Here is a 24,789-nt window from a genome sequence, read left to right on the forward strand (position 1 = left end):
TCATAGTGCATATTCCTGCAGCCTTAATCCTGCCTCCTGGATACTGCAGGTAGTTAGGAGCTCAAGAAGGGCAAATGCGTCCTATTCTTACCCTTCTCCTACAAACTCATACTCAGTTGCTTTCAACATTATGTAACTCCTGGAGGTCAGATCTGTTTAGCCTGTTTGGGGCATTGCTTTCTTCTTATGTTAATCTAATAACAAATACACCTGGCAGAATACCCCCAGTGCCCAGAAACTACATTGTATTGCTAGCTCCATTTTCCTGCTTCAATTATAGACATGATATGGCATTAGAAGAATTAATATGATATTGCCACAAATCCAGCCCACATATGTCTTATTCTGACAGCTGACAAATATATTGGTATTTGGTGAATATAAAGCCAATTTGCAACTAGTAATGCAAATAAATATGCACAAAAATTCAAATGGGGGTTGATTTTCTACTCGTCACTCAGAGGACCTGGTTTCCAAAATGTTCCAGTAGCAATAGATGATCCATTTTATTGGATTATGTGTGCACTAGCTAAAATACAGTTAAATGCAGACTTGCAACCATGCTGTTTCAGTAATGTATTGCTAACTGGCTGTGTTTAAATGATTTAGCACTGAGTATGAGCTTCAGTGAGCCCAAGGAAGGCATTGGGCTCACATACTCTCTCTTTTCCTCAAACAGCAAGGAGGAGGACTTTACCAGAGTTTAGCTTGTTTTAAGGAATCTCAGAATAGCATTACATTTGAATTAGCTACCTGGGTTTTCTTGATCATTACAGTATCGTTTCTGCATCACTAAAACCTTTTGGCTTAGAATAATGTGCCTTTGACTTCTAAGTTTGTCATTTATTTCCTGTTTTACTCTGCAGATTTTGAACCTTCTGTCTCTTCAGAGTTGTTCACTGGGCCGAGTAGAATCTTACAGCAGAAACTTTTTAAATTATTGCAATATGGTTGATAAAGCAAAAAATACAACTGACGCTATATTTTCACTAAATAGAGAAATGTCTACAGCAGAGTTCAGAAACATTCTGGAAAACTATACTGTTGATATAAAGGAGATTGTATGTATGGTTACTGAAAAGAACATCTGTATGTTTAAGGTCCAGAGTTTCAACTTTCAAAAGGATTGCCTCCCATTTTTTGAAGCTCTCATTAGTATAATTATTAGCTGCTTTTATGAAGTAATGGATGCAAAGAATGTACATCTTGTAGAAGTAAGTATTTCAGTTTTTCATTTAATAAACTTTTAGGATAAATGCCTTATATGAAAAAAAAATTCCACTGCCACCAGTGCAAAACAAAATTTTGCAAAACAGCTATGCCAGTCATAGAAAAGACAGAGAAATATTTGGAAAGGTAGGATATAAGTGTGTGTGTGTGTGTGTGTGTATAGAAGAGATGCTCAGCCAGAATGTCTTCTGTACAGCCTCCTTCTGCCCCAGTACCATCACAGATGTAAGCAAATCTCACGGGGAACCACTACCTTCTCACCTTGGGGGAGCTACCTGGCTTCAGTCTCTTTGCTAGTGCAGGTGTTGGGGGAGACTGGATTGGAGATGAAGCTACTCTAATATTACCTAGTTAGAAGATACTATTCGTTATTTGTTATTGCCCCTTATACGCTAACCCAAGGAATCACTTTCTAAAACCCTTGTATGTTCAAGGAAGCAGTCTTTCCCCGATAGAGCGGGTTTAGTGGTTACTGAATGACTCCAATGCATTAGTGACTCAGAAAGTACCCCTTTCTGCACTGGCAGCAGGGAATATTAGGAAGATGGAATTGGACAAAATAGCCATGAACTGTAAGGGGAATTCAGAGGCCTAAAGCTGAAGTACACTTTGTGTAGTAGTGGAGGCTCCCTGGTGGTAGTCTCACCAGAAATTGAGGATTCTGTTTGTTTTAGTAGATGCCTTGATTTATATTTAGTATTTGAAATTGCTTGTTTCTGTGCTTTTGTCATGGCCTTCAGCTAGCACAATAAACTTACTGAACTCAGTATTACCTAGCAGGTTCGTGAGATTCAGCAACTTGTTGCAGCAGGCTAAAGTGGAAAGGTGAGCATAAAAAGGAAAGTATTCAACAGCTAGTCAGAAGTCTAGTAACAATATAGAGCTAGTGCACAAAGTACTACTGCTCAGTATGCTGAGAAGACAGTTATGTCATGTTGTTGTTGTTTAGTCGTTCAGTCGTGTCCGACTCTTCGTGACCCCATGGACCAGAGCACGCCAGGCACTTCTGTCTTCCACTGCCACCCGCAGTTTGGTCAGATTCATGTTTGTAGCTTCGAGAACACTGTCTAACCATCTCGTCCTCTGTCTTCCCCTTCTCCTTGTGCCCTCCATCTTTCCCAACATCAGGGTCTTTTCCAGTAAGTCTTCTCTTCTCATGAGGTGGCCAAAGTATTGGAGCCTCAGCTTCACGATCTGTCCTTCCAGTGAGCACTCAGGGCTGATTTCCTTAAGAATGGATGCGTTTGATCTTCTTGCAGTCCATGGGACTCTCAAGAGTCTCCTCCAGCACCATAATTCAAAAGCGTCAATTCTTCGGCGATCAGCCTTCTTTATGCTCCAGCTCTCACTTCATAGTCAGATCCATTACTTTTGAGAGCTCAATTCCCTGTCCTTTATCCCCCAATTGAGACTGTCGACTTCTTAGATAGATCTATACTTAAACACTCATATGAATGAATGAATGAATGAATGAATATTCTGCAGCCTATTGGCTTCCAGAACCATTTGAGACAGAACACCTTAATGATTAGTTGTATTTTAACATTTTAATTTAATTTATTTAATGTTGTTTATGTTCTAGCAGTGTACATTGCCTTGATTTTTCATGATATAATGGTTATATAAATGCTTCAATAGATAAATATACTGTCTGCTACCAGGAAAGTGTCTTTGGATTTGCTTGTGGCAAATCCCTTTCCTTTCTTGAAACACTCACCCCCTACTCACAAACCTCTGGGTCCTGCCCCATAGTGAGAACCACTGTTCTGGAGATTTTTTTTTATATTGGTGGGGGGGGGGGTATATATATTGTTACATGCCACGCCAATCTCTGTCAAGTGGTAGCAATATTCAAGGGGGTACAGACACTCACCCAGGGTCATTTTCCTGTTGTGAATTCAGGGCATGGAGAAAGCTGTAGCATTTTAAGATATAGGCCTTATTTTACACCTATATACACCTGGATCTACATGGAGAGGAAGAGAGTCCACACCATTACATCTCCAGAGTGTCTCTCCTTGTTTCTCTCATACCTTCAGCCATCTTGAGTGCCGAGTAGCCAGCCATGCTTCCCAGTCTCTGGCTTGCAGCTTCTCCAGTCAGCAGCCAAGATGGTTTTGCCCACTTCCTCCTTTTTCTTCCCAGCAGTCTAACAATATATTCAAATGTTTTATTAATATGTCATTGCATTTAGGTCATCAGGACAGCAGTTGCAAAGCTGAGCAAAGAACTACTGACAGTGGATGGATTCATTGAACATTTGCTATATCTACAACAAATTTCTGAAGAACTACCAAATATAAAGATTCAGTATAACAGTCTTTCTGAGCTCTACTTCATTGCAAAAGACTATGACATCTTTCTTCCACTTCAGCAACTTGCTCTCTATCAGACTGTTGTGCGAACACTCCAGAATCTTCAGTCAACTATCCTTATTTGTGAAAAAATGAAGGATGATTATGTTATAAAGTTCAATGAAGGATTGGCAGAATATATTGACAATCTTCAGGCTGAACTGAGGGAATACAAAAACAAAGTAAGTTACTAGTGAAATATAATTTTTACCTTGTTTATAGTTGCAGAGGAATGAGACCAAAGCGTAGGAGCACTTAATTTCCCTGTTAGCTTTGACTGCATTTTTGTTTTCGGAGGTAGGTGTTGGTAAAATGAGAAACTAATTAAATTAGATTGTGCCTGATGTAAAAATATATTAAGTTAAACAGAGATGTGATGGAAAAGAATCTTTGGAAGTGGACCTGCCTCTAGCAAATGGTAATATGGAAGCTGTGTGATGGATAGCTGCTTTAATTATACCTCAGAATTTTCAAAGTTCTCCCTAACCAGACTTAGAAACAAGCTTCAGCAGCTCATTAGAACCCAACTCAAGATCAAGGTGGACCCCCAATTTGGCTAAGATTTTTATCCAAGATGTATGAAAATTCCTGGCTGCCCCCTCTCCACAGCATTCTTGGGATTGCTTTATCATTTATTTTGTGTTTTAGGTACGAAACCCTGTCCTTCTCCTCAGTGAAACCTTGCCTAAGATGGCTAATGAGATTATTGAAAGCCTAATAGAAGAAGCAGCTGATATTAGTGAGAAAATACTGAACTATGCAAATTACCAGACTGTTTTTGACACTTCAGTTAGTGAGATGAAATCTGCTTCCTTGGAAAAGATGTCACATGGAGCTCAGTCTGGAGACTGTCAGAGGGCAACTGTTGAGCTCTCTGAAATTGAAAGTGATCTAGTATTGCGTAAATTGTTGTGGGATTCAAGGCAGGAATGGACTAGGCTTTTCTTTAAGTGGAAACATATGATTTTTTGGAACCTTGATGTGGATTTAATTCAAAGAGATGTTAACAGATTCATGCAGATTGTACAGATTCTGGAAAAAGGTAAGAAAAATATATATAATTGCAGTAGTTATGAATTAATTGAAATAAAAATGGTTTCTTTAGATATTAAAAACTTGGTTTTGAAATGAATAATAACAACTTTGGCTTTAGTTCGGCTATGGAGGTTTATCAACAAAAGGCTAAATTGCCCAGTGTTTTCACTGTGTTAGATTATTTTAACACAAGAGATAGATAATGATGACATAGCAGTCTTCTGAACAAAGAGAACAAATCATATTGTGCTTGCTCAAATGTCTCCCTTGGTCAGTTCATTGTGCCAAACTTCAGACTGCTTTTTAAAGGAATGATTATTTGTGAGAGAGATAAACCTAACTATATGTACTTCTTGATTGTCGTGACTATATCAAATATTAGTAATAATGATGATAATAATAATACCTTTATTGTAATTGTACAACCTGTGTACAATGAAATTAAACGAGCCTCCCCCCCCCCAACACTCAGTCTCGTTGCACTCTGTATGCTTATCAAACAACACACCACATCGCAAGTCAATTGCGCTATGTTATTTTCCGTTCAACAGCCTAACAGCCCTCAGAGAGAAGCTATTTTTTAGCCTGTTGGTACGGCTGATTATACTTCTATATCTCCTGCCCGAGGGTAGGAGATTAAAGAGGTGATGGCCGGGGTGTGAGTCATCCCTGAGAATTTTTCTCACTCTCCTAAGGCAATTCAGAATATGGATGCCACCAGGGGCGCCCACTTGCCCCCCACATTGAGAGTGCATGGTCACATGATGTGCCATGTGACACCACCCAGTGTGTGCCATTTCTGTGCTTGCTTGTCTGAGACCCCACCTGGCTCCTGGGCTGCAGCTAGAACAAGTGAAGCAAAGATTGCCTGCACTCATCCCAGCTGCCACCTGGTTCCTGGGCTCCCGGGTCGCCAGGCTGCAAATGGGACGAGTAGAGCAGAAATCTCCTGTGTTCGTCCCAGCTGCCTCCTTGCTCCTGGGCTGCTGGATGGAAGTTGGGGCTGAGGCTAGGGTGCGTGGAGGGTGCCTTGGGCGGTGGGGGACAGCAGCCCCTTCAATATTGGGGGGTGCTGCCCCCTGCTGGAAAATATTGGGGGAGCTGAAGCCCCCTCTGCCCCCTAAACTCAGCACTGCTGGATGCCACATTCCTTGTAAATAGAAAATAATTCAGAATTTTATTTGGGAAATTAGAATAGCTTTAATATGAAGGCACCCATGAAAAAAGACCAGAAAAAGCTCGCAAAAGAAAGGAATATTTTTTGAAATAAACTTCTTTATGAAAAGTGTTTTGATGTGTCCATAATATTTTCATATTTTGAAGGCTTGCCAGAAAATACCATTTTACCAGCTATGAAGAAATCATTGTATGAGTTCAAGGAATTCTTGCCTATCATTATAGCTTTACGGAATCCCTGTCTTCAGCCGCGGCATTGGGAAACAATACAGAATATTGTTAAGCAGACAATTAATGGGGATAAAAGACTGACCCTGGATAAGATTCTGGAATTCAATGTAATTGCATGATTTATAATATAGAAGTACCATTTATTATGCTGTAGAATATCCCCCCCCCCCCATCTTCTAGGTTTTGTAGTCTCTTGGGCATTTTTTCAAGTTTTACAGTTAATAGGTTTATCTATTTCATTTTAAAGTGGCTAGAGAACTAGCATATTTGTCTTGCTTGTATTTGTTGGGATCAGTTCTGTTGGTCTCTTCTTAGATATATGGTTCAGGTCGCTGGATATATGAAATGGAGCCAAAAAGCTTTGAGAACTTGCATGTTCCCGAGGCTTCTAATTAAGCCTCTTTACATGGTCATTGCATGCCCAGCCACAGAGTCCCCGCCCCCCAAGGAGCCTGGCTAACAAGGGGATATGAATAAATGGACACCACAATTGTCTGAAATTTAAAAGGCCACAACTTGGTTGATTTCAGAAGTAGCCATTGTCATAATTAGATACAAGATGAGGCCATGCTGGATTTTCAACCTATGGCCAGGTGCCAGACTTTTCTGTGCAAAAGTCAGAATTTTGTGTTGGTTGTACATTTTAAATAATTTCTCTTTTTACTTTGTGCACGTAGCAAGTGTGATTCCATCATTCGAATGATAGTAGCATGGCAGGGGACATAACTGTGAAGCCACAGGAATCAAACTACCATTACCAGGAATTCCTGTTCTCCTTCTGTGAACTGTGTATAATGTACCATAGGGGTATACGAATAAAGTTTACATGGAGGTGGCAATAACACGGATACTGCATTAGCTTCAAGTCAAACAGGGAATCTTGAAAATTACTTACTTTGTGAATACATTTTCTGAATATATATTAGTTATTCATTTAACAATATTTATCTCTTTCTGTCTACCAGCAGACAAAAATGTTTCTAATTTTTAAACTTTTAGATGTTTCAGTATAGAAAAGAAATAAATGAGGTATCTGTAACAGCGTCCAATGAAGCAACTCTTGAAGCGATGCTGAAAAGGATAATTGACATTTGGTCCAAAACTGAATTTCATTTATCTCAGTATCACACTGAAACGTCAGCTACTTTCATTATTTCATCTGCTGAAGATACAATTGCTTTGTTAGAAGATTCTCAAGTGACAATTTCAACAATTAAAGGTTCTTGTTTCATTGGACCAATTAAGGTAAATCTTACTTGAGATGTTTGAATAGAGTTTGTATTCAGTTTTTCAGTCATACATAGTTACTTTCTATTCTGGAAATCCAACATCTCCCAAAATGATTATTTAAAACAGTAATCTTTGAACTTCCCAAATGGCTCTAACACTAGACCCATTTCACATTTTTAAATTATGTATGGTTTTTTATCGATATAAAATTTGTTCATCTATATTTTTCTCCTCCTCTATCATATACATTTCTTTTGCATTCTGTCTCCAAAAAATGGTCATGACACTGCATGTGTGGCCCGCTTTACATATAATTGTTACTCGCTTGTGAGTTGCAGTCTACCAGTTGAAGACCAATGCTTTAAATAATTATGATTCTTAATTAATTAATTTTAAAAAATTATACTTCTTGTCATGCAAGCATCTTCCAGAGGTGTACAAGAGTAAAAAATACAAAACAAATACAAAATATACAATAATATTAAAATCAGAAGGCAATCTGTAGTCAGATCAATTTAAAACCACAAAGGTAGGCATCATGAACCAGCAAAATCCAGAAATAAAAGAAACTTTTTATTTCTGGGTGGAAGGCTTTTCTAGATTTTATGTGCCACCGCATAAAAGGCTGTCTTCCTCATTGTTGACAGACCTGCAGCTTGTGGCACAACTAGGAGGGTCTCTGAAGACGATAGCAATGTGCACTCAGGTCTATATGGAAGAAGGCATGGTTTCAGGTAACCTGGTCCTCAGCTGTTTAGGCAGAGCTTTTTTCCAGGGGGAACTCCCCAGAACTCAGTTCTGGCACCTTTCTAGTGTATTCCGGAACCTCTCAGGTGGGTGCCATTGCCATTCTAAGAGAAAGAGGGAGGCATTCATGTTGAGTTCTGGCACCTCTTTTTCTAGAAAAACAGCACTGTGTTTAGGGACTTGTACATTAATATCTCACTTGCTGGATCATCACCTTGTCGTGGTGAGTGGGCCTGCATGTTCCTATGACCCTTGTGAGTGAAGCTGTCGGGAATCTTGTACTCCCAGCAGGGTCACCCAAGGCGGTAAGGTCAGGAGCTAGACAAAGACAAAGACTTCTCCTACCTAGGCAGTTATCTTTCCACAAGGGTCAACATTGATGGTGAAATCCAGCATTGCCTGAGCTCTGTGAGTGCGGCTTTCACCTGATTGATGTGCAAAGTGTTTGAGGACCGGGACATTTGCAGGGAAACCAAAATGCTTGTTTACAAAGCTATTGTACTACCAACCTTACGGTATGCTTGTGAAACATGGACCACTTACAAACGCAATCTCCAACTTCTCGAAAGATTCCATCAACGGTGTCTCTGAAAAATCTTACACATCACTTGGGAAGACAGATGAACTAATATCAGTGTACTGGATGAAGCAAAGATCACCAGTGTTGAACCAATGATTCTTCAACATCAACTTCGTTGGACTGGTCATGTTGTGTGGATGCCTGATTATCATCTTCCAAAGCAACTACTCTATTCTGAACTTAAAAATGGAAAGCATAATGCTGGTGGAGTTTTAATGCTGGTGGAAGGACAGATCGTGATGGAAGGACAGATCGTGAAGCTGAGGCTCCAATACTTTGGCCACCTCATGAGAAGAGAAGACTCCCTGGAAAAGACCCTGATGTTGGGAAAGATGGAGGGCACAAGGAGAAGGGGACGACAGAGGACGAGATGGTTAGACAGTGTTCTCGAAGCTACAAACATGAATCTGACCAAACTGCGGGTGGCAGTGGAAGACAGGAGTGCCTGGCGTGCTCTGGTCCATGGGGTCACGAAGAGTTGGACACGACTGAACGACTAAACAACAACAATAATGCTGGTGGTCAACAAAAGAGGTTTAAAGACTTGTCTAAAGGCAAATCTTAAAAAAATGTAGTATAAACACCGACAACTGGGAAACACTGGCCTGTGAGCGCTCCCCTTGGAGAACAGCCTTTACCAAAGGTGTTATGGACTTTGAAGACACTCAAACTCAGAACTCAAGGGAGAAACGTGCTAAGAGGAAGGCACACTGGGCAAATCCACTCTGTGATCAACTCCCGCCTGGGAACCAATGTCCCCAATGTGGAAGGATGTGAGGGTCCAGAATTGGCCTCCACAGTCACAGACTCATTGTTAAAACCGTGTTTATAGAAGACAATCTTACTCGGCTACCAGTGATCACCAAAGAAGAAGACATTAATATGAAAACATTAAACCTGACCCATTAACTAATTGGAAGCTAGTGAAGTTCTTTTTACAAGATGTTACATGTCCATGGCTAGCCACACCACTTGGCAACCTTGCTGCTGCATTCGGCAGTACATGGAACTCCCAGTTTGCATGCATTTGGTACGTGTGTGGTCGCTGACGCACACTTTGGTTTTGGTCCCGGAAGGGGGTGAGGTAGGGCACAGCAGGCATATGAGCTTTCCGCCAATGGGTTCAGCGCATCACAATTCAACCCCTGCATAAACGGGGACTCGCCTGTATTGCAGCTTCCACACCATGCATAAGAGTAGTCTTAGAGAGGGCATTGCAGTAATCAAGATATGAGGTTACCAACTTGTGATGTTGTGAGTCTGATTGTGAGTTTGATTTGCTAAGCCATGTTTATAAAAGCGGGTTATATGATATTGCTTCAGTTTATGATTATTCTGTTTTTATGGTAGAGTCTTGTGGATGCTTGGGATCGTAAACTAAACCTATTTTCTTGTACTCTGGAGGAATGGTTGAATTGTCAAAGGAATTGGATTTATCTTGAGCCAATCTTTTGTGCTCCAGAAATAAAAAGGTAAGGTTTGGTCCAGTAGTACTGTCTCACCAATACTGAATAATAAAGATTTCATATCTAAGCTAAAATAAAACATGAATTTGTTCATCATAAAAAAAAAAAAAATCTAAATCATGTTCTGAAATGTATTTGGTACTCTTTTGGTTTGGTAGGAACTACAGTGGGGCGTAATACACCTGTAATATTAAACAGAACTATGGCTGAAGATGAATGAGCAAGCATGCAGCAGTCAGAGATGGGGAATCTTTTTCAACCTGAGGACTAGATCAGAAATGCCCACCTGTCCACCTGTCAATTGCCTTATGACATCAGGTGACAACTTCAAAGGGGCTTGCTGTTAATGCTTACACAGACAGCAAACTCCTTTGGAACCACCAAACTGCTTTGTCCATTTGCAGATTCAGTTGGGCTTCAAATTGTGCCAACAAATAGCCATTTTTCCTCTGCAGACTTGTAAAGCTGCCCATAAAGGGAAAATGTCCATTTGCAGGTGTGGTTTGAATCCAAACCATACCTGCAAATGAGCAGCTTCAAAGGAGCTTATTGTCACCAAGCCCCACTTGCTGAGGAACAATGAACAATTGGGAGCATACTTTAAGCATTTGATTGTTTCTTTACTCCACACCTGACATCATATATAACTTCAAGTATGTGATAGGTGGACCTGATTAGGGCCGAAATTGGATCTGTGTTGGGCCCAATTAGTTCCACGTGTCAGAGGTACCCCACCACTGGTGTAGGTACTGAGAGCAAAAATGGTTGCTGCTTGGGTTCTCCCCAGATCTTGCTGCTGCTGCTGTGCTACCCGAGTTAAGACATGATTTGGCTTATTATTAGCTTTGAACTCAGGCTCACTCCCAAACAAACCATGATTTACTATGGGCGGAAGGCTATCACATGGGTTATATCACCACCTAGTGTCCAAGTTAGAAAATGTTGAGAGTTGAATGTGTATGTACTTTCCATCCTTACTCAGTTCATTTCCTGCCTTCGTATGAGGTGCATCTAGACAGCTTAACTTATAGTTGGTTTCTACTTCTTGTCTGTCTGTGGACTATGGTTTCCTTATCTTTGTGAGTTTTGTTTGTCTCTGTATGTTTAATGTGAGAGTACCTTTCCTAGTGTTTATTAATTCCTAAAAAGCCCCCAAACCACCCACCTTTTATTCTGCAGTTCTCCCCCAATGCTCCCATCTTCCTTTATTCATCTACCTTGTTGCGTCATCTTGGCTTCCCTTTTTTCTCAGTTCCCTGGCCTCTTGCTTCTCTGCCCAGGTACTTGTCTTTGCCCCATCCAGTCCTTGCTCCAAGAGTCCTCCTTTGTCCTGTGGGACACACTGTTAATTCAGTGTTACTGTAAATGTGTGCTTTAAATACAGACTATAGGAATAGTGTAACTGTTCCATGAAGACAAATTCATTGTTCTACATTTTATGCTTTAAGAATATTTGTTTTTAAAAAACAGACAGCTTCCAGAAGAATCAAATCTTTTCTCTCAAGTTGATACCAAATGGAAAGATCTCATGAAACGTACAGAAGATAATCCAAATGCTCTTAGGGCAACTACAACAGCAGGAGTTTTTGAAACTCTGCAAGCCAACAATGCACACTTAGAGAAAATACAGAAGGCTCTTGAGGTAAACAATACTAAGTTTTTTAATTGCAGTGGAAGCAACCCCCCAAAAGACCTATTTGAAGTGAGGTATGGGCTGTTGTTATTTGGGCCACCAGAATGTTTGCACTAAGATCAGGAGTTTGAAGGACAGTCCTTCAAATGTTGTCAGTGAAGAGATTAACTGCATCTGATTCCTCCCCTCTCAGAAACGAAAGGGGTGAGATGTTTGTTGAAGTAAAGAGTTCCAGGACTTCTGCTGTGAGGAAGTTAGATTTATTTCCCTTCAGGAACAGATAGGGGAGATGAACTGTGTAGTTAAAGACAAAGGGAAGCGGTTGCAAAGTAGCACACTGTAGCCAGCAGGATTGAACAAGAATGCCATCCTGCTGGGCGATGCTTCATGTTCCTGTGGGGAAGCATCACCCTAGGGCTCTTAGGATTGAACCCTCCACTCACAAGCCAGTGACACGTATATGCTGAATTGTGAAATCAAGATTGGCAGATAATGCTTTGCCGGCAGCTGCCATAGTCTCAGTTGTGTGAGTAGGCCCTCAATGAACCTCACAAAATTGCCAGAGCATGCATATAGTTGCATGAATAAACCTCTGATTTCTTAATGGGGTAGACTAAGGCTAGTTCTTCATTCAGTCCCACAGCCTCAGACTGGCACCATGTACTGTATGATATTGACATTCTTTTCACATCTGTTTCAACAAAATCCAAAAGAACATATGGCAAAGAACAAATTAGAGGGAGGGATTGAGGAAACTGACATAAATGAGGAACACACTCCTAGACGATGAAAAGTGTAGGATGCTGTTTTATAGTTTCATTTTCACTTTATAATTTTTAGTCAATTTTTTTCTCATTTTTAATTTTGGGGACAGGACTATCTTGAAGTTAAACGTATGGTTTTTCCAAGATTTTATTTTCTCAGCAATGCTGAACTTATCGAAATATTAGCTGACAGCAAAAATCATGATGTTGTGCAGGTAATATTTAATATCACATACATCATACTTTTTAATGTTTTTACACATAGTTATAGGCTTAGTATTTATTTTATTTTGCTTAACATATTTGCTGCAGCCTCATCTTGTGAAATGTTTTGCAAATATAAGGAAGTTATATATACGCCCACAAGAACAGAGACCTCCAGTGGTTTTAATGATCGGATCTGCTGAAGGGGAAATTCTTCTAGTACCAAAGTACGGTATACAGTTATTTTTAATTTTAAGGTATCAGCCATAATTCTATAATCCATATAACTTGTTCCATCCCTGCAAAGATTTCCACTTACACACCAGAGCTCCCTGCCGTGTGCCTCCTAAATCTGTTCTGAGTGTTCCCCCAACCTGCTGGCACAGATATTGGGAGGGCACATAGGGCAAAGAGAGGAGAAAATGATCCACTGCATAATTGGAAATCCTTGCACTTACAAGACAAGTTAGTTGGATACCACTCATCCATTTTCAGGCAATTTGTTGTAGTAGGCTTTTTTGAGCTTGTCTAAATATAAGGGACGCGGGTGGCGCTGTGGGTAAAAAGCCTCAGCGCCTAGGACTTGCCGATCGTCAGGTCGGCGGTTCGAATCCCCGCGGCGGGGTGCACTCCCGTTGTTCGGTCCCAGCGCCTGCCAACCTAGCAGTTCGAAAGCACCCCCGGGGGCAAGTAGATAAATAGGGACCGCTTACTAGCGGGAAGGTAAACGGCGTTTCCGTGTGTGGCTCTGGCTCGCCAGAGCAGTGATGTCACGCTGGCCACGTGACCCGGAAGTGTCTCCGGACAGCGCTGGCCCCCGGCCTCTTGAGTGAGATGGGCGCACAACCCTAGAGTCTGTCAAGACTGGCCCGTACGGGCAGGGGTACCTTTACCTTTACCTTTTTATTCCTAAGTATATGACTAGTTAGATTATCTGAGTGATCTGTTATAAATGTCTAGCTGGTGCAGAGTGCTGATTGGCCAGTAAACAGAAGATGGACAGAAATGTGTCTCTCTTGGTTCAAATAGAAGAATGCAAGGGGGCAGAGGTGCAGGGGGGGGGGTAGTTACCGAGATTTTGGGGTTTTATATTTTTGCTTGCACGTCTCCTTTGCAGGGCTGTGTCCTAATAAATCTAATGCACCAGCCTGCACTGTAAGCACCAATGATGCAGGTGTTTGGAAGGAAGGAGGCTCTATCCTGACTGCTACTGGCTCCCTTTTAAACAAAAGGTTGAGTTTAAAAAAATCAAAACCCTTAAGGGCAGAGTGGGAAAAGAGTTGAAAAAAAGACATTAACAATGTGTTTTTATTAAGTGCTGAAATTTCAAATACTGTCTCATAGGAATGTTCGTATTAGAGGTCCTGCTGAACTGTGGCTAGGAAATGTTGAAAATACCATGTATGATATGGTAAGAAAGTAAGTATCTGTGTTAGAGAAGTTACATAAATTTGTAAAATTATTTATTACAATAAAAAGCAAGTAACTTCATCCTTTTTCTTATTGTACATTTAAGTTTTTAATTAGGTTTGAAAGTTGCTGCAGTCATGGCCTGCTTAGTTATAACACAATTCTTTTCAATATGCTGCCAGTAGGGTGTTGGCAGAGCAGCAGTATTCCCTAGCCCTTCTAAACACATTCCCTTTGTAGTAAATGAAGGAGGCTATTACGTGGTAAACCCAAAAGGTCACATGTGTAATTCTATCCATGAGTGAAAGCAAAATTGTTAGTTCTTATGGTGGCAGATTGATGTTTGTCTATTTTGGAGTGAAGCGTGGTACAGATTCCAGTTCCTAACCATATTGATTACTTCTTACTGATCAAGTGTTTCATCTCAGGCTCGGGGAACAGAGAGACTGATTCTTAGCTTTTGCTTCCTTTGAATCTCAGTGGTGTCTTGTAAGGTCTGGGAATCTCCTGCAGGGGTTTCCCAAACTTGGGTCTCCAGCAGTTTTTGGACTACAACTCCCATCATCTGTAACCACTGGTCCTGCTAGCTAGGGATGATGGGAGTTGTAGTCCCAAAAAACTGCCAGAGACCCAAGTTTGGGAAACCCTGATTTATACCCTGATCATTAGACTGCCACGCAGCGGTAAATTAATCAAGCAGAGTCTTCCTTATAAACAGAATAAAACATTTACTTGAGAAAATAAAGTTGTTCATAAACAGCATAGTCAAAGAGCATACACAGCTTCTGGATGTGGTACCACTGTATTTATTCCCACCTACTAACTGAAGTTCTTGAGGTGGCTTTCAATATATTTGTCGTCGTCCCGTCCCCTCCCCCTCCCCGATTGGCACTGATCAAGATAAAGAGAGTTCCTTGCCTGTTACAACTCCCTTCCCTAACCTAGAAAGACAGGAAACAATGCCACGCCTCCCCCACATCCTAGGGAGAGGTTACATAATAAGGCAGAGTGGAGAAATGGCAGCTTTATGTCTGCAACATCTAGTTCCATTCTCACTTACATTCCTGTATAATATGCTAGAAAACAGCTTAGTGAATTTACTACAGATGTATTAATTTATTGTAACTATATAATGTACTTTAAGATTTATAACAGTTGGAATCGCAGAATGGAATCAAATGGAATTTAAAGAATGGTTTTTCACTCACCCAGGACAGGTGATACTACTTGTGGTAAGCACATTACAAGATGTATTCAAATCTTTATCATGTCACTTAACATATTTGGAAGATTTTGTATTTAAAATGTTCTTTAGTAGCACACACAAGTTTATTTATGTGTATACACGATAAACCTATCTTGCTTTTGAGTTTCTGTAGGTGATAGAGCGAATCACAAGGTTTACTGTTATTTCTGATGAGATGGATTTTGGTGCTAAGGGATGTGACTTTACATATTTTAGTGCTTACATTCTTTATTCTATACCAGTAGGATTGGAATCAAAAGAAAGCATCTTTTCTCTATAAATGGGAATTGTATAAATTTGGCAATGATTAGTAGAATATAGCAGGCTAAATGGGATTGCACGGTGTCTTTCCTTATAGTGACAACTAGAAGAAAAAATTCTAATAACATTTTATGAACCATTGAAAAATGTATGTTTCTAATTTGGGATAGAGGATTTATACAGAATGTTCAGGGTGTCCCTGGAAAACAACACAATATTTTGTGTTTAGCTGATAATAAATATCTCTATCATTATTGAAATGGTTGCAAGGTTTTGTTCTAATCTTGGATGATCTGGTTTAGTTTTTGGATCATGATTTTGGATTATCTCAAAGCCTGCTCATTCAGATTTCCCAAATCTCCCTGATGCTGTGAGAAATAGGAGAGAAGGGGGAGAGAGCAAAGTTTTTCAATGATAATGATAATGATAAAAAATAAAAATAACATCAAAAAAAGAAATGTAAGATAAAATGTTGTGCAATATTTAATTTTTAATGCAAGTAAGCAAATCATAATTTTTGCTGCTAATAAATATTTTCATTTCTAGAGTCAAATAATGTTTTCTCGTGCGTGTGAAATGAGCTTGTCGAGTTCACATGCAAAAATGGAGTTGAAAGAAGGCCGCGATGATCTTATCAGCCTTATAGAGGAGCTAGCAGCGATAGCATCAGATATTCTTCCCTACCACAAGCAAAGCACATTGGAGGCATTGGTTACTTTGATCATTCACTGTAGGGATGTAATGACTGTACTGATAGATAATGATATTTGTAGCGCTGAAGATTTTGCATGGACAAGGTATATCAATATAACCATTCTGGGCTCTATTTTTGTATTTTGGGATAAGATGAAAGGATATTGCAATATACTCAAAATAGGTAACACATTAGTTATATATTATCTGGTTTTTAAAAACACTATACTATAAATAAAAAAGTGCAATCTCTAATTTGTAGTGATAGGTCCTGCACAGGTATTTCTCCCTGTATTGAGGTGCTGAATAGGCCTCACTTCAGAGTGTTCTCATGCCTGAGCAGATTCACTTTTATGTTCCTAAATCAAATCCTTGCTTGTAGATGTCCCATTTTCTTAACCTTATGACAGAACTGTGCTCTTAATGGAATTTTGAACTTTGAATGTTATTTACATTGAAAAATCTATACATACTAGCTATGTTACCAATTTATATGCATATATAATTTTGATTAAAAGGACTACGTTGTTGACAGAACTGTTACACAAATTATTTTATTTCAGGCAGTTGCGTTATGAATGGCATGATGTCAACCCCTGCAAGGTTATCCAGGGTTATGCCTCTTTTGAATATGGTTTTGAATATCTGGGCTGCTCTCCGAGATTGGTTATTACTCCTCTCACAGATCGATGTTGGCTAACCGTTACTGGAGCTCTTCAGTTGAATTTAGGGGGCTGTCTTTCTGGTCCAGCTGGTACAGGAAAAACAGAGACTGTCAAAGATCTTTCAAAAGTAAGCGCTATCCGTTTGATATCAATATGTACTGTCTTTTATACACATAGTATTTTCCAGATATGTCATAATAGATTTATGTTTCTGCAGTTGCATCTGGGAAGACAGAGTTGTGGGTCTTAGTTTCAGGTACAATGTGCTCTAACCAATTCCCATCAACTTCTGCTCACACACTTTTTCTAATAAAAGTAGCCAGTCTGATAATTAGCAAAACATTTTATAGCTGTATAGTCACAAGCTCTTCTCCTCAAGGAGTTTTGGTAATGTTGGCTGGGTTAGATAGCTTTATAATTTTCAGTGTCCTTTTGGATTCCCAAATGTTAGAACCTTTTTATTCCTATTTGCTAATGGGTTTTCATGCTATGCTGCTATTTTGATTATTATTTTTAAAAATACATATTACTCAATTTGGTGTGCTTATTTGGGTAACACCTTCATTCTAAAAACCAGTGTCTGGGATCTGTTTGGTCACATTGGTTGATGTGTAATTGGCTTATTTTGCCTGAGGCGTCAAGAATTTTACCTCTTGTTCCTTGGAATCTTAGGGACATGCAGTGTATAACCTGATAACCTCTTGTTCAGAAACAGCTGTGATGGCATCCTTTGAGGGGTGATAGGATCCTAGGATTCACAGTAACTTCTGAATTCAACAAGAACTGCATTTTGGGTTGTGCTGGGCTTCTTGACAGTGGCAAAGGTCCAGTTTATTATGGTGGATGATGAAGTCTTCAGATTGGGTAGTTCCTCTTGCACGAAACTCAGGCAGGAGCAAAGAATTGTGGGGGGTAGGCTGATTCTCTTCCTGCCTTGATGGAGCAGTTCGATTTCCCCCGGCTCTCACTGTTTTTTTGACTCAGCTAAGTTCCTGTTTCTTTTTCTACTCTTCCTTTACTGTTTTTCTTTGGTTCCCTTTCGTACCTTTACAGTCTCTTCGTCTCTTTTCCTCTGTTGGGGTATATAAAAAAGAAAAAGTTCACCCACTCCCTTGTGTCTTCTACTGCTTCTGATTTCTGAGATTTTCCTCTTATGACAGAGTTTAGCTTCTCCAAAATTGCACTTGACTTTTAAATTCAGAAACACAGCTCTTTCCACAGTATTTGAAAAGTGTAAAATATCAAAATATAAATGGCAAAACTAAACTGAAGGTATTTGAGATTTTTGTATATTTAACAGTTGTTAAATTGCTCATTTATCGGAGTAAACAAATATAATTGCTTCTGATCTGAAAACTGCTTTTTTTCATTAGGCCTTGGGAAAACTGTGTCTTGTCTTTAACTGTTCTGAAGGTTTGGATGATAAGGTACAGTAGACAATTTTATTTAATATAGAATTTAGAACACTAAATTTCTTTTTTAAAAAAGTTTGCTAACCATATCAATAGTGCCTTTTGATCATGTTGGGAAACCCAATCTTATGGGCGTTCTTTTCCTTGTAGTATTGCAATAATTGACTTATGCTGGTGCAACTAAAGCAACAATTTTTCACTGTTTTGCTGGGGACCCTGCATCCCTGAGATTTTGGTAGTGTTCAGCAGCTTTCCTCTGACCTTAGAAAACTTTTACCTAATAAATTATTATGTCGCACTGCAGTCGGAAATCATATCTCCCCTGCTAAATGTAACATGAAACATCTGTGTAAATTGTTTTCAGAATTTTAAATGATGAATATTTGTAATGTAGATGCTTAAAACTGAATGTCAATTCAATCTGAGATTAATTTTGTGTTTTGAAATTTAGTTACATAAACAATTATATATCTATATATATAACGAATGAGATTTTCCTGTTGATAAATGAACTGCATCACCTGAGAAAACATCTATCTTCTGCCTAGTATTTTTGAAGAAATTTAGTTCATTGCTTGACTTTCATAAGTAGCATTCCTCTTCATGTGGAACAACATTCCTGTTAAGATACAACAGGTGCTCACTATCTGCTCTTTCCAGAAACTCTTGAAGTCATTTTTGTTCCATATAGCAACTGTTTTTTGCGTTTCATCACTTTGAGACATTTGTACAGAAGGCATTCAATAACTGAAGGGTAAATAAGTCATCATCTTGGTAACTTAGCACCTAATGAAAATCTCTCCATTTTTTTTTAAGGTTATGGGGAAATTATTATGTGGATTAGTTCAGTCTGGAGCATGGTGTTGTTTTGATGAATTCAACAGGATTGATGTAGAAGTCCTTTCAGCAATTGCATCACAGATTCAGGCAATCAAGGCAGCTAAAGATAGTTGCGCTGTCAGGTATATATTTTGCAAGTAGTAATACCTTACGTCCAAACTACTAACTACATGCAAATGCATGTAACTTTGCCCCAATTTTAATTTTTTTGGTAATGAAAACAAGCCATGGAAGTGGAAGAAGCCTTTAGAAATCCTGTCTCCAAATGTGGATGAGTTTCCTAGTACAGAATGTCCTTCAGTTACCCCATTCAGGACCAGGGAGCCCTCCACAACTGCCCATCCCCTGTCCCCACAAAACAGTACTTCTGTCTTGTCAGGATTCAACCTCAATCTGTTAGCCGCTATCCATCCTCCATCTGCCTCCAGACACTCACACAGGACCTTCACTACCATCACTGGTTCCAATTTGAAGAAGTAGAGCTGCGTATCATCTGCATACTGGTGAACACCCAACCCAACCCCAAACCCCCCAACCCCAATGATCTCTCCCAGCGACTTCATATAGATGTTGAAAAGCATTGGGGAGAGGACGGAGCCCTGAGGCACCCTACAAATGAGAGCCCCGCGGTCTGAACATTCATCCCCCAACACCACTTTCTGAACACGGCCTAGGAGAAAGCAGAACCACTGCACAACAGTGCCCTCAGCTCCCAACTCCTTTAGACAGCCCAGAAGGATGTCATAGTCAATGGTTTCATAGTCAATCCAGCAACACCAGGAAACAGCTCTCACCTCTCTCCCTAGCCTGCCAGAGATCATCAACCAGTGCAACCAAGGCAGTTTCAGTCCCATGATGAGGCCTGCGTCCCGATTGGAAGGGATCCAAATGGTCCACATTCTCCAGGTGTGGCTGGAGTTGTTCAGTGACTACCCACCCAATCACTTTGCCCAAGAATGGAAGATTTGAGACTGGGCTATAGTGGACCATATTGGCTGGGTCCAAAGATGGCTTTCTAAGAAGCAGTTTAATAGCTGCTTCTTTAAGCAGGTCTGGGAAGACTCCCTCACAGAGGGAGTCATTCACCATTTTGTGGAGCCCATCGCCCAGCTCTTCCCGGCTCGCTTTTATGACCAGGCCCCAATGGCAATGGTGGTTCCATTATATTGCAAACATGAAAGAGACTCCTGCTGCTGTTTTCTGCAGATACAACAGAGGCGGTGAAGAAGGTCCTCTTCACCATTGCTATCGCCACTTGGTAGGCTCAACCCTGAGCTCTTAACACATGCTCAGTCCAATTCAGAATGAGTTTTCCTCTGCCGGCACTCTAGTTGTCTCAGCTGTGATAGTAACTTTATCAATCATCCTATCAGTTTTCTGACTTCAGAAATACATTTTTTTTAAAACCAATCTAATATTTGTCATAGATTTCTATTGGAAGGAAAAGAAGTTCGACTGAAACCATTCTGTGCAATTTTTATTACCATGAATCCTGGGTAAGTGATTATAACACTTGTTCTTCAAGAAATACTAAAAGAGGTAGCCATTCCATTTTGAAATGAGCATATAAAAAAACTACCTTACACCAATTCAGACGAAAGGTTCATCATCTCAGCACTGTCAATGCTGACTGTCATCAGCTTTCCATGATTTCAAATCGAAGTATTTTGCAGGCTTACCTAGAGATACCAAAGAATGAATCCAAGATCTTCTACATCAGCTGTGGAGAGTTTCTGACCTATATGCCTAATTAAGACTGGCGGGTCCTCATTTGGCCTGCAAGGCTGTTTCACCTCAACCCATGCCCACCTGCCCCATACCTGTCATATACAGAAAGCATGTGCTCCACTAGACATCAGGGGATTTGATTCAGTTCACAGTTAAAGGCAAACCGGCATAATTTGCAGGTCTGAAATAATGTGCAAACTGAAACACAGCCACCATTTGAAATTCACGTATCTTTAGTTTTTGCAATGCTGTTCTCCAGCCAAGTAATGGATAAAAAACTTCATATACTGTGGTAACGTAACCATCCACCTGCCCTCTGCCACTCGGCCACCTGCCCTGTCTCAGCTCTCCGGCCAGACAGGACCCCTGAGTAGCCCAGGCAAGCGGGGGTTACTACTTTACAAGACAGGACAAAATATACTGGTAGCTGCCACCACCCCTTTAACCTGGGGAACTCCAAGCCACAGCCTCAAGGGGAAGGCTGCGCCTTAATTAGTCCGGTTTCCCCCAACCCTGCAGTTTATATCTGCAGGCAGAAATATACACGGTAGGCGTAACCAAACGGAAGGCAAGGATTAGCTAATTCCCAGAAAGGCACACAACTAAAACAGTTTCTTTGCTTAAAAATTTATTTTAAAAAAGAAGAACATAAGAACACATGCAAACTTGCAGGCACGTCACTTGAGGGTTACAGAAGCAAAATAAGAACATTGTAAAATATAACTAACTCTCTACTTACATCACACTATTTGTAGGTTAGGATAGAAAAGGCTCTGAGTCCGTGGATGAAACGAGCAGCAATTCTCCATAACAATAGGCTGTGATTGTCGGCTAATTAGATGTAGCTTCTAGCCGGGCTCAATGCGGATTTGCAAAGCACACTTGACCATTCATTTCTCAAGTCTCTTATCCCCAATACACACGTGGGAACGGAACCCCAAGACCAATCATAACTTTAGATTATTTTCAAATTCACCAATGACTAACTCGCTGATTAATCCATCTAACACTTGGCAGCTGGAGCAATTAAGAACCCAGAGCCAGATCAAGGGGTGTCCTCCCTTCCTTGATGGTATGCAGTTGTAAACACTTAGGGAGATAACATCAGTGAGAAAATGGGAACAGCATAGGACCCAGGTGTTAGGTCCTTCAGTAAATCAGTTTATTCCTCTCCCCCATAAACTGCTCATCCTGGAGCCTGTTAGTCTCGGGTTAAAGCAACAGAATTCCTTTCCCAGGGTCCTTGTGGCTTGTTGGTTTCCCACAAGGCTTCACTCCCTTACCCAACCAAGGAATGGCTTTCAGAAATATACTAACTTTACTACATATACAGTGGACCCTTGGTTGTCAAGCGTAATCCGTTCTGGAAGACTGTTCAACTTCTAAAACGTTTGACAATGGAGGTGCAATGGGCGGTCGGCAAAATCCATTGAAAAAATGGAGAAACGCGCCTCAAAAGCTTGACTTCCGAGGTGTGTTCAAAAACAGAAGCATTTACTCCCGGGTTGTCAGCATTCGGAAGCCAAAACGTTCAACTTCCAAAGCGTTCAACAACCGAGGTTCCACTGTACTAGGATAAAGTGTGCATAGAAATATATATATTGGGGAAAATAATAATATATGAAATTATATTGCAGGAAATTGCTTTGCAAAAATGTGTATACTGTATTAGGAGAATTTCACCCTAAAATGCTGATGAATTTTCATGATTACATTTTTCCAAAATAAATCACAAGCTTTTTCTGTATCTAAATAGTTGCTTTTAAAAAGTCAGTCTGTTAACTTTTTTTAAGGAAAAATATTCTTTGCAATAGGTTTCCTATAATAGTAGTGGTCCACACCAATATCTCTCAGAACTTTATTGTAGAGCTACTATGCTTTCTTTATATGCAGTATCGTCAATGTGTTGTAAGTTGTTGATTTGTTGGAAGTATTAAAACTAATACTTTTGAGTGTTCTCAGTTTGTAATTGCAAAAATAGACCTGGTGACTTTTGTTTTTCTTTTAAGATACAAAGGTCGTGTAGAACTCCCAGACAACTTAAAATCATTATTTCGCCCCGTCTCAATGATGGTACCAGATTATCAACTAATTGCTGAAATAATGTTGTGTTCAGAAGGTTTCAGGTCTGCAAAATCACTCTCAGAGAAGATAGTAAACCTTTATCATCTTTCTAGCAAGCAGCTTTCACGCCAGGTATAATATAATGAGAGAGAGAGAGACAGCCTTTGAACCGTTGAACCTTTTCATGGGACCTATTAGTGGGAGTCTCTTTGACAGTTCTACATGTGACGTTACCCCCGTTGCACTACAAAGAGAATAACTATAATAAGCCTATACAAGAACTTTCCGTACAGTTTTGTATCTTAAGTTTACATTTTGGGATTATGAATTTCTGTGTTCCTTTCAGTAGTCTTTGCCTGTCTCCATTTCATCCAATTCCCCCCACTTTAAAACTTTGGTGGCAGTTTCCTCCTCCTCTGAATTTTTTCCTTTTTTTCAGCATGGCTCCTTCAGCCTGGTGCACTTTTTAAACTTGTAATTCATTCTCTCTCTCTCTCTCTCTCTCTCTCTCTCTCACACACACACACACACACGGCTGCCTGCCAACCCCCCATCATTCCCCTCTTTAACCCCTTAGAGCTTCCCTTTCACACCCCATGCAAAATCTCATTTTTCATCTTTCCAACCCCATTTCTGAAGCCACTTCTCTCTTACGTTCTGTAGTGCTGCTTTGCACCCATTTCCACCTTCACCCCATGTCTGTGCACACAACTCCCTTGCACATAACTCCCTTGCACACAAACCACCTCCATGGTAACTTCCTGCGTCTTCCTTCTCCCACACATTATAATTACAGTGGTACCTCGGGTTAAGTACTTAATTTGTTCCAGAGGTCCGTTCTTAACCTGAAACTGTTCTTAACCTGAAGCACCACTTTAGCTAATGGGGCCTCCTGCTACCACCGCGCTGCCGGAGCACGATTTCTGTTCTCATCCTGAAGCAAAGTTCTTAACCCGATGTACTATTTCTGGGTTAGCGGAGTCTGTAACCTGAAGCGTATGTAACCTGAAGCGTATGTAACCCAAGGTACCACTGTATTAAGAGCTTTTTTCACCTTCCACCAGGTGATGAAGCCACCATCCCCTCTTATTTAGACACTTTCATGTCCCTGCTTTCATCTTAAACCCTATTCCCATTCTTACTACTCCCTCCTTTGCAACATGGTTTGCACCCCTATTTTCCCCTTTACTCTCCCTTTTCCCTCCATCTTCGCTTCCTTTTTTCAAAAATAAACCAGATCTGGAGATAAAAGGAAAAAGAAGTTCATTTCTAAGCTTTCCAAAATTTTGACAATCTGTTACCTCCTGGTTTGCAGAATGCTCCATTTTATATTTTCTAGGATCATTATGATTTTGGTATGAGAGCCATAAAAACTGTGCTAATAAGGGCTGGTCAGAGGAGGCAAGAGTTAAAAACACAGTAAGTAAGATTTTTTAATTGCCTAATGCATAGCTGTAACATTGTGCTATAGGCTGTGATGTCCTGTGCATAGAATTTTGGAAGAGGAGATATCGGCAGTAGAGCTGTGCAGCAGAATCCCATATTTTTTCTGGAGTAAATTAAACTGCCCCTTCATGGATCACTGCCTTGCCGTGGCAACTCAGAGAAGCTATGAACTATGCCGAGCAGGGCACCCAAGATGAACAGGTCATAGTGGAGAGTTTGGACCAAACGTGATCCACCTGGAGGAGGAACCGGCAAGCCACTCCAGTATCCCTGCCAAGAAAACTCCATGGACAAAGAAGACAGAAGTGCCTGGTGTGCTCTGGTCCATGGGGTCACAAAGAGTCGGACACGACTAAACGACTAAACAACACCAA

At 40.3% G+C, this 24,789-nt stretch overlaps 1 protein-coding gene and 1 long non-coding RNA gene across 3 annotated transcripts in view; one reads left to right on the forward strand and one right to left on the reverse strand.

The window, feature by feature from the left end:
- DNAH14 (dynein axonemal heavy chain 14) overlaps positions 1-24,789 on the forward strand; it is a 126,794-nt gene that overhangs the window by 24,175 nt on the left and 77,830 nt on the right. For both annotated transcript variants that reach the window (XM_083434374.1, XM_083434375.1), the window contains exons 18-35: positions 867-1,214; positions 3,425-3,766; positions 4,233-4,626; positions 5,943-6,133; positions 7,026-7,271; positions 9,934-10,055; positions 11,520-11,691; positions 12,557-12,661; positions 12,759-12,877; positions 13,995-14,069; positions 15,205-15,292; positions 16,114-16,364; positions 16,824-17,052; positions 18,299-18,352; positions 19,154-19,299; positions 20,605-20,673; positions 22,915-23,101; positions 24,309-24,388. In XM_083434374.1, coding sequence (XP_083290500.1) covers positions 867-1,214; positions 3,425-3,766; positions 4,233-4,626; positions 5,943-6,133; positions 7,026-7,271; positions 9,934-10,055; positions 11,520-11,691; positions 12,557-12,661; positions 12,759-12,877; positions 13,995-14,069; positions 15,205-15,292; positions 16,114-16,364; positions 16,824-17,052; positions 18,299-18,352; positions 19,154-19,299; positions 20,605-20,673; positions 22,915-23,101; positions 24,309-24,388 — 3,218 coding nt within the window. The remainder of the gene's footprint in view (positions 1-866; positions 1,215-3,424; positions 3,767-4,232; positions 4,627-5,942; positions 6,134-7,025; positions 7,272-9,933; positions 10,056-11,519; positions 11,692-12,556; positions 12,662-12,758; positions 12,878-13,994; positions 14,070-15,204; positions 15,293-16,113; positions 16,365-16,823; positions 17,053-18,298; positions 18,353-19,153; positions 19,300-20,604; positions 20,674-22,914; positions 23,102-24,308; positions 24,389-24,789) is intronic.
- LOC310674834 lies at positions 16,801-20,026 on the reverse strand. Its single transcript, XR_014509770.1, has 2 exons — positions 19,614-20,026; positions 16,801-17,011 (listed from the first exon to the last, which is right to left on the reverse strand). It is a non-coding gene; the product is annotated as an uncharacterized lncRNA (long non-coding RNA).

Source organism: Podarcis tiliguerta (genome assembly GCF_965153285.1).
Source record: "Podarcis tiliguerta genome assembly, chromosome: 3".
Classification (NCBI taxonomy): domain Eukaryota; kingdom Metazoa; phylum Chordata; class Lepidosauria; order Squamata; family Lacertidae; genus Podarcis; species Podarcis tiliguerta.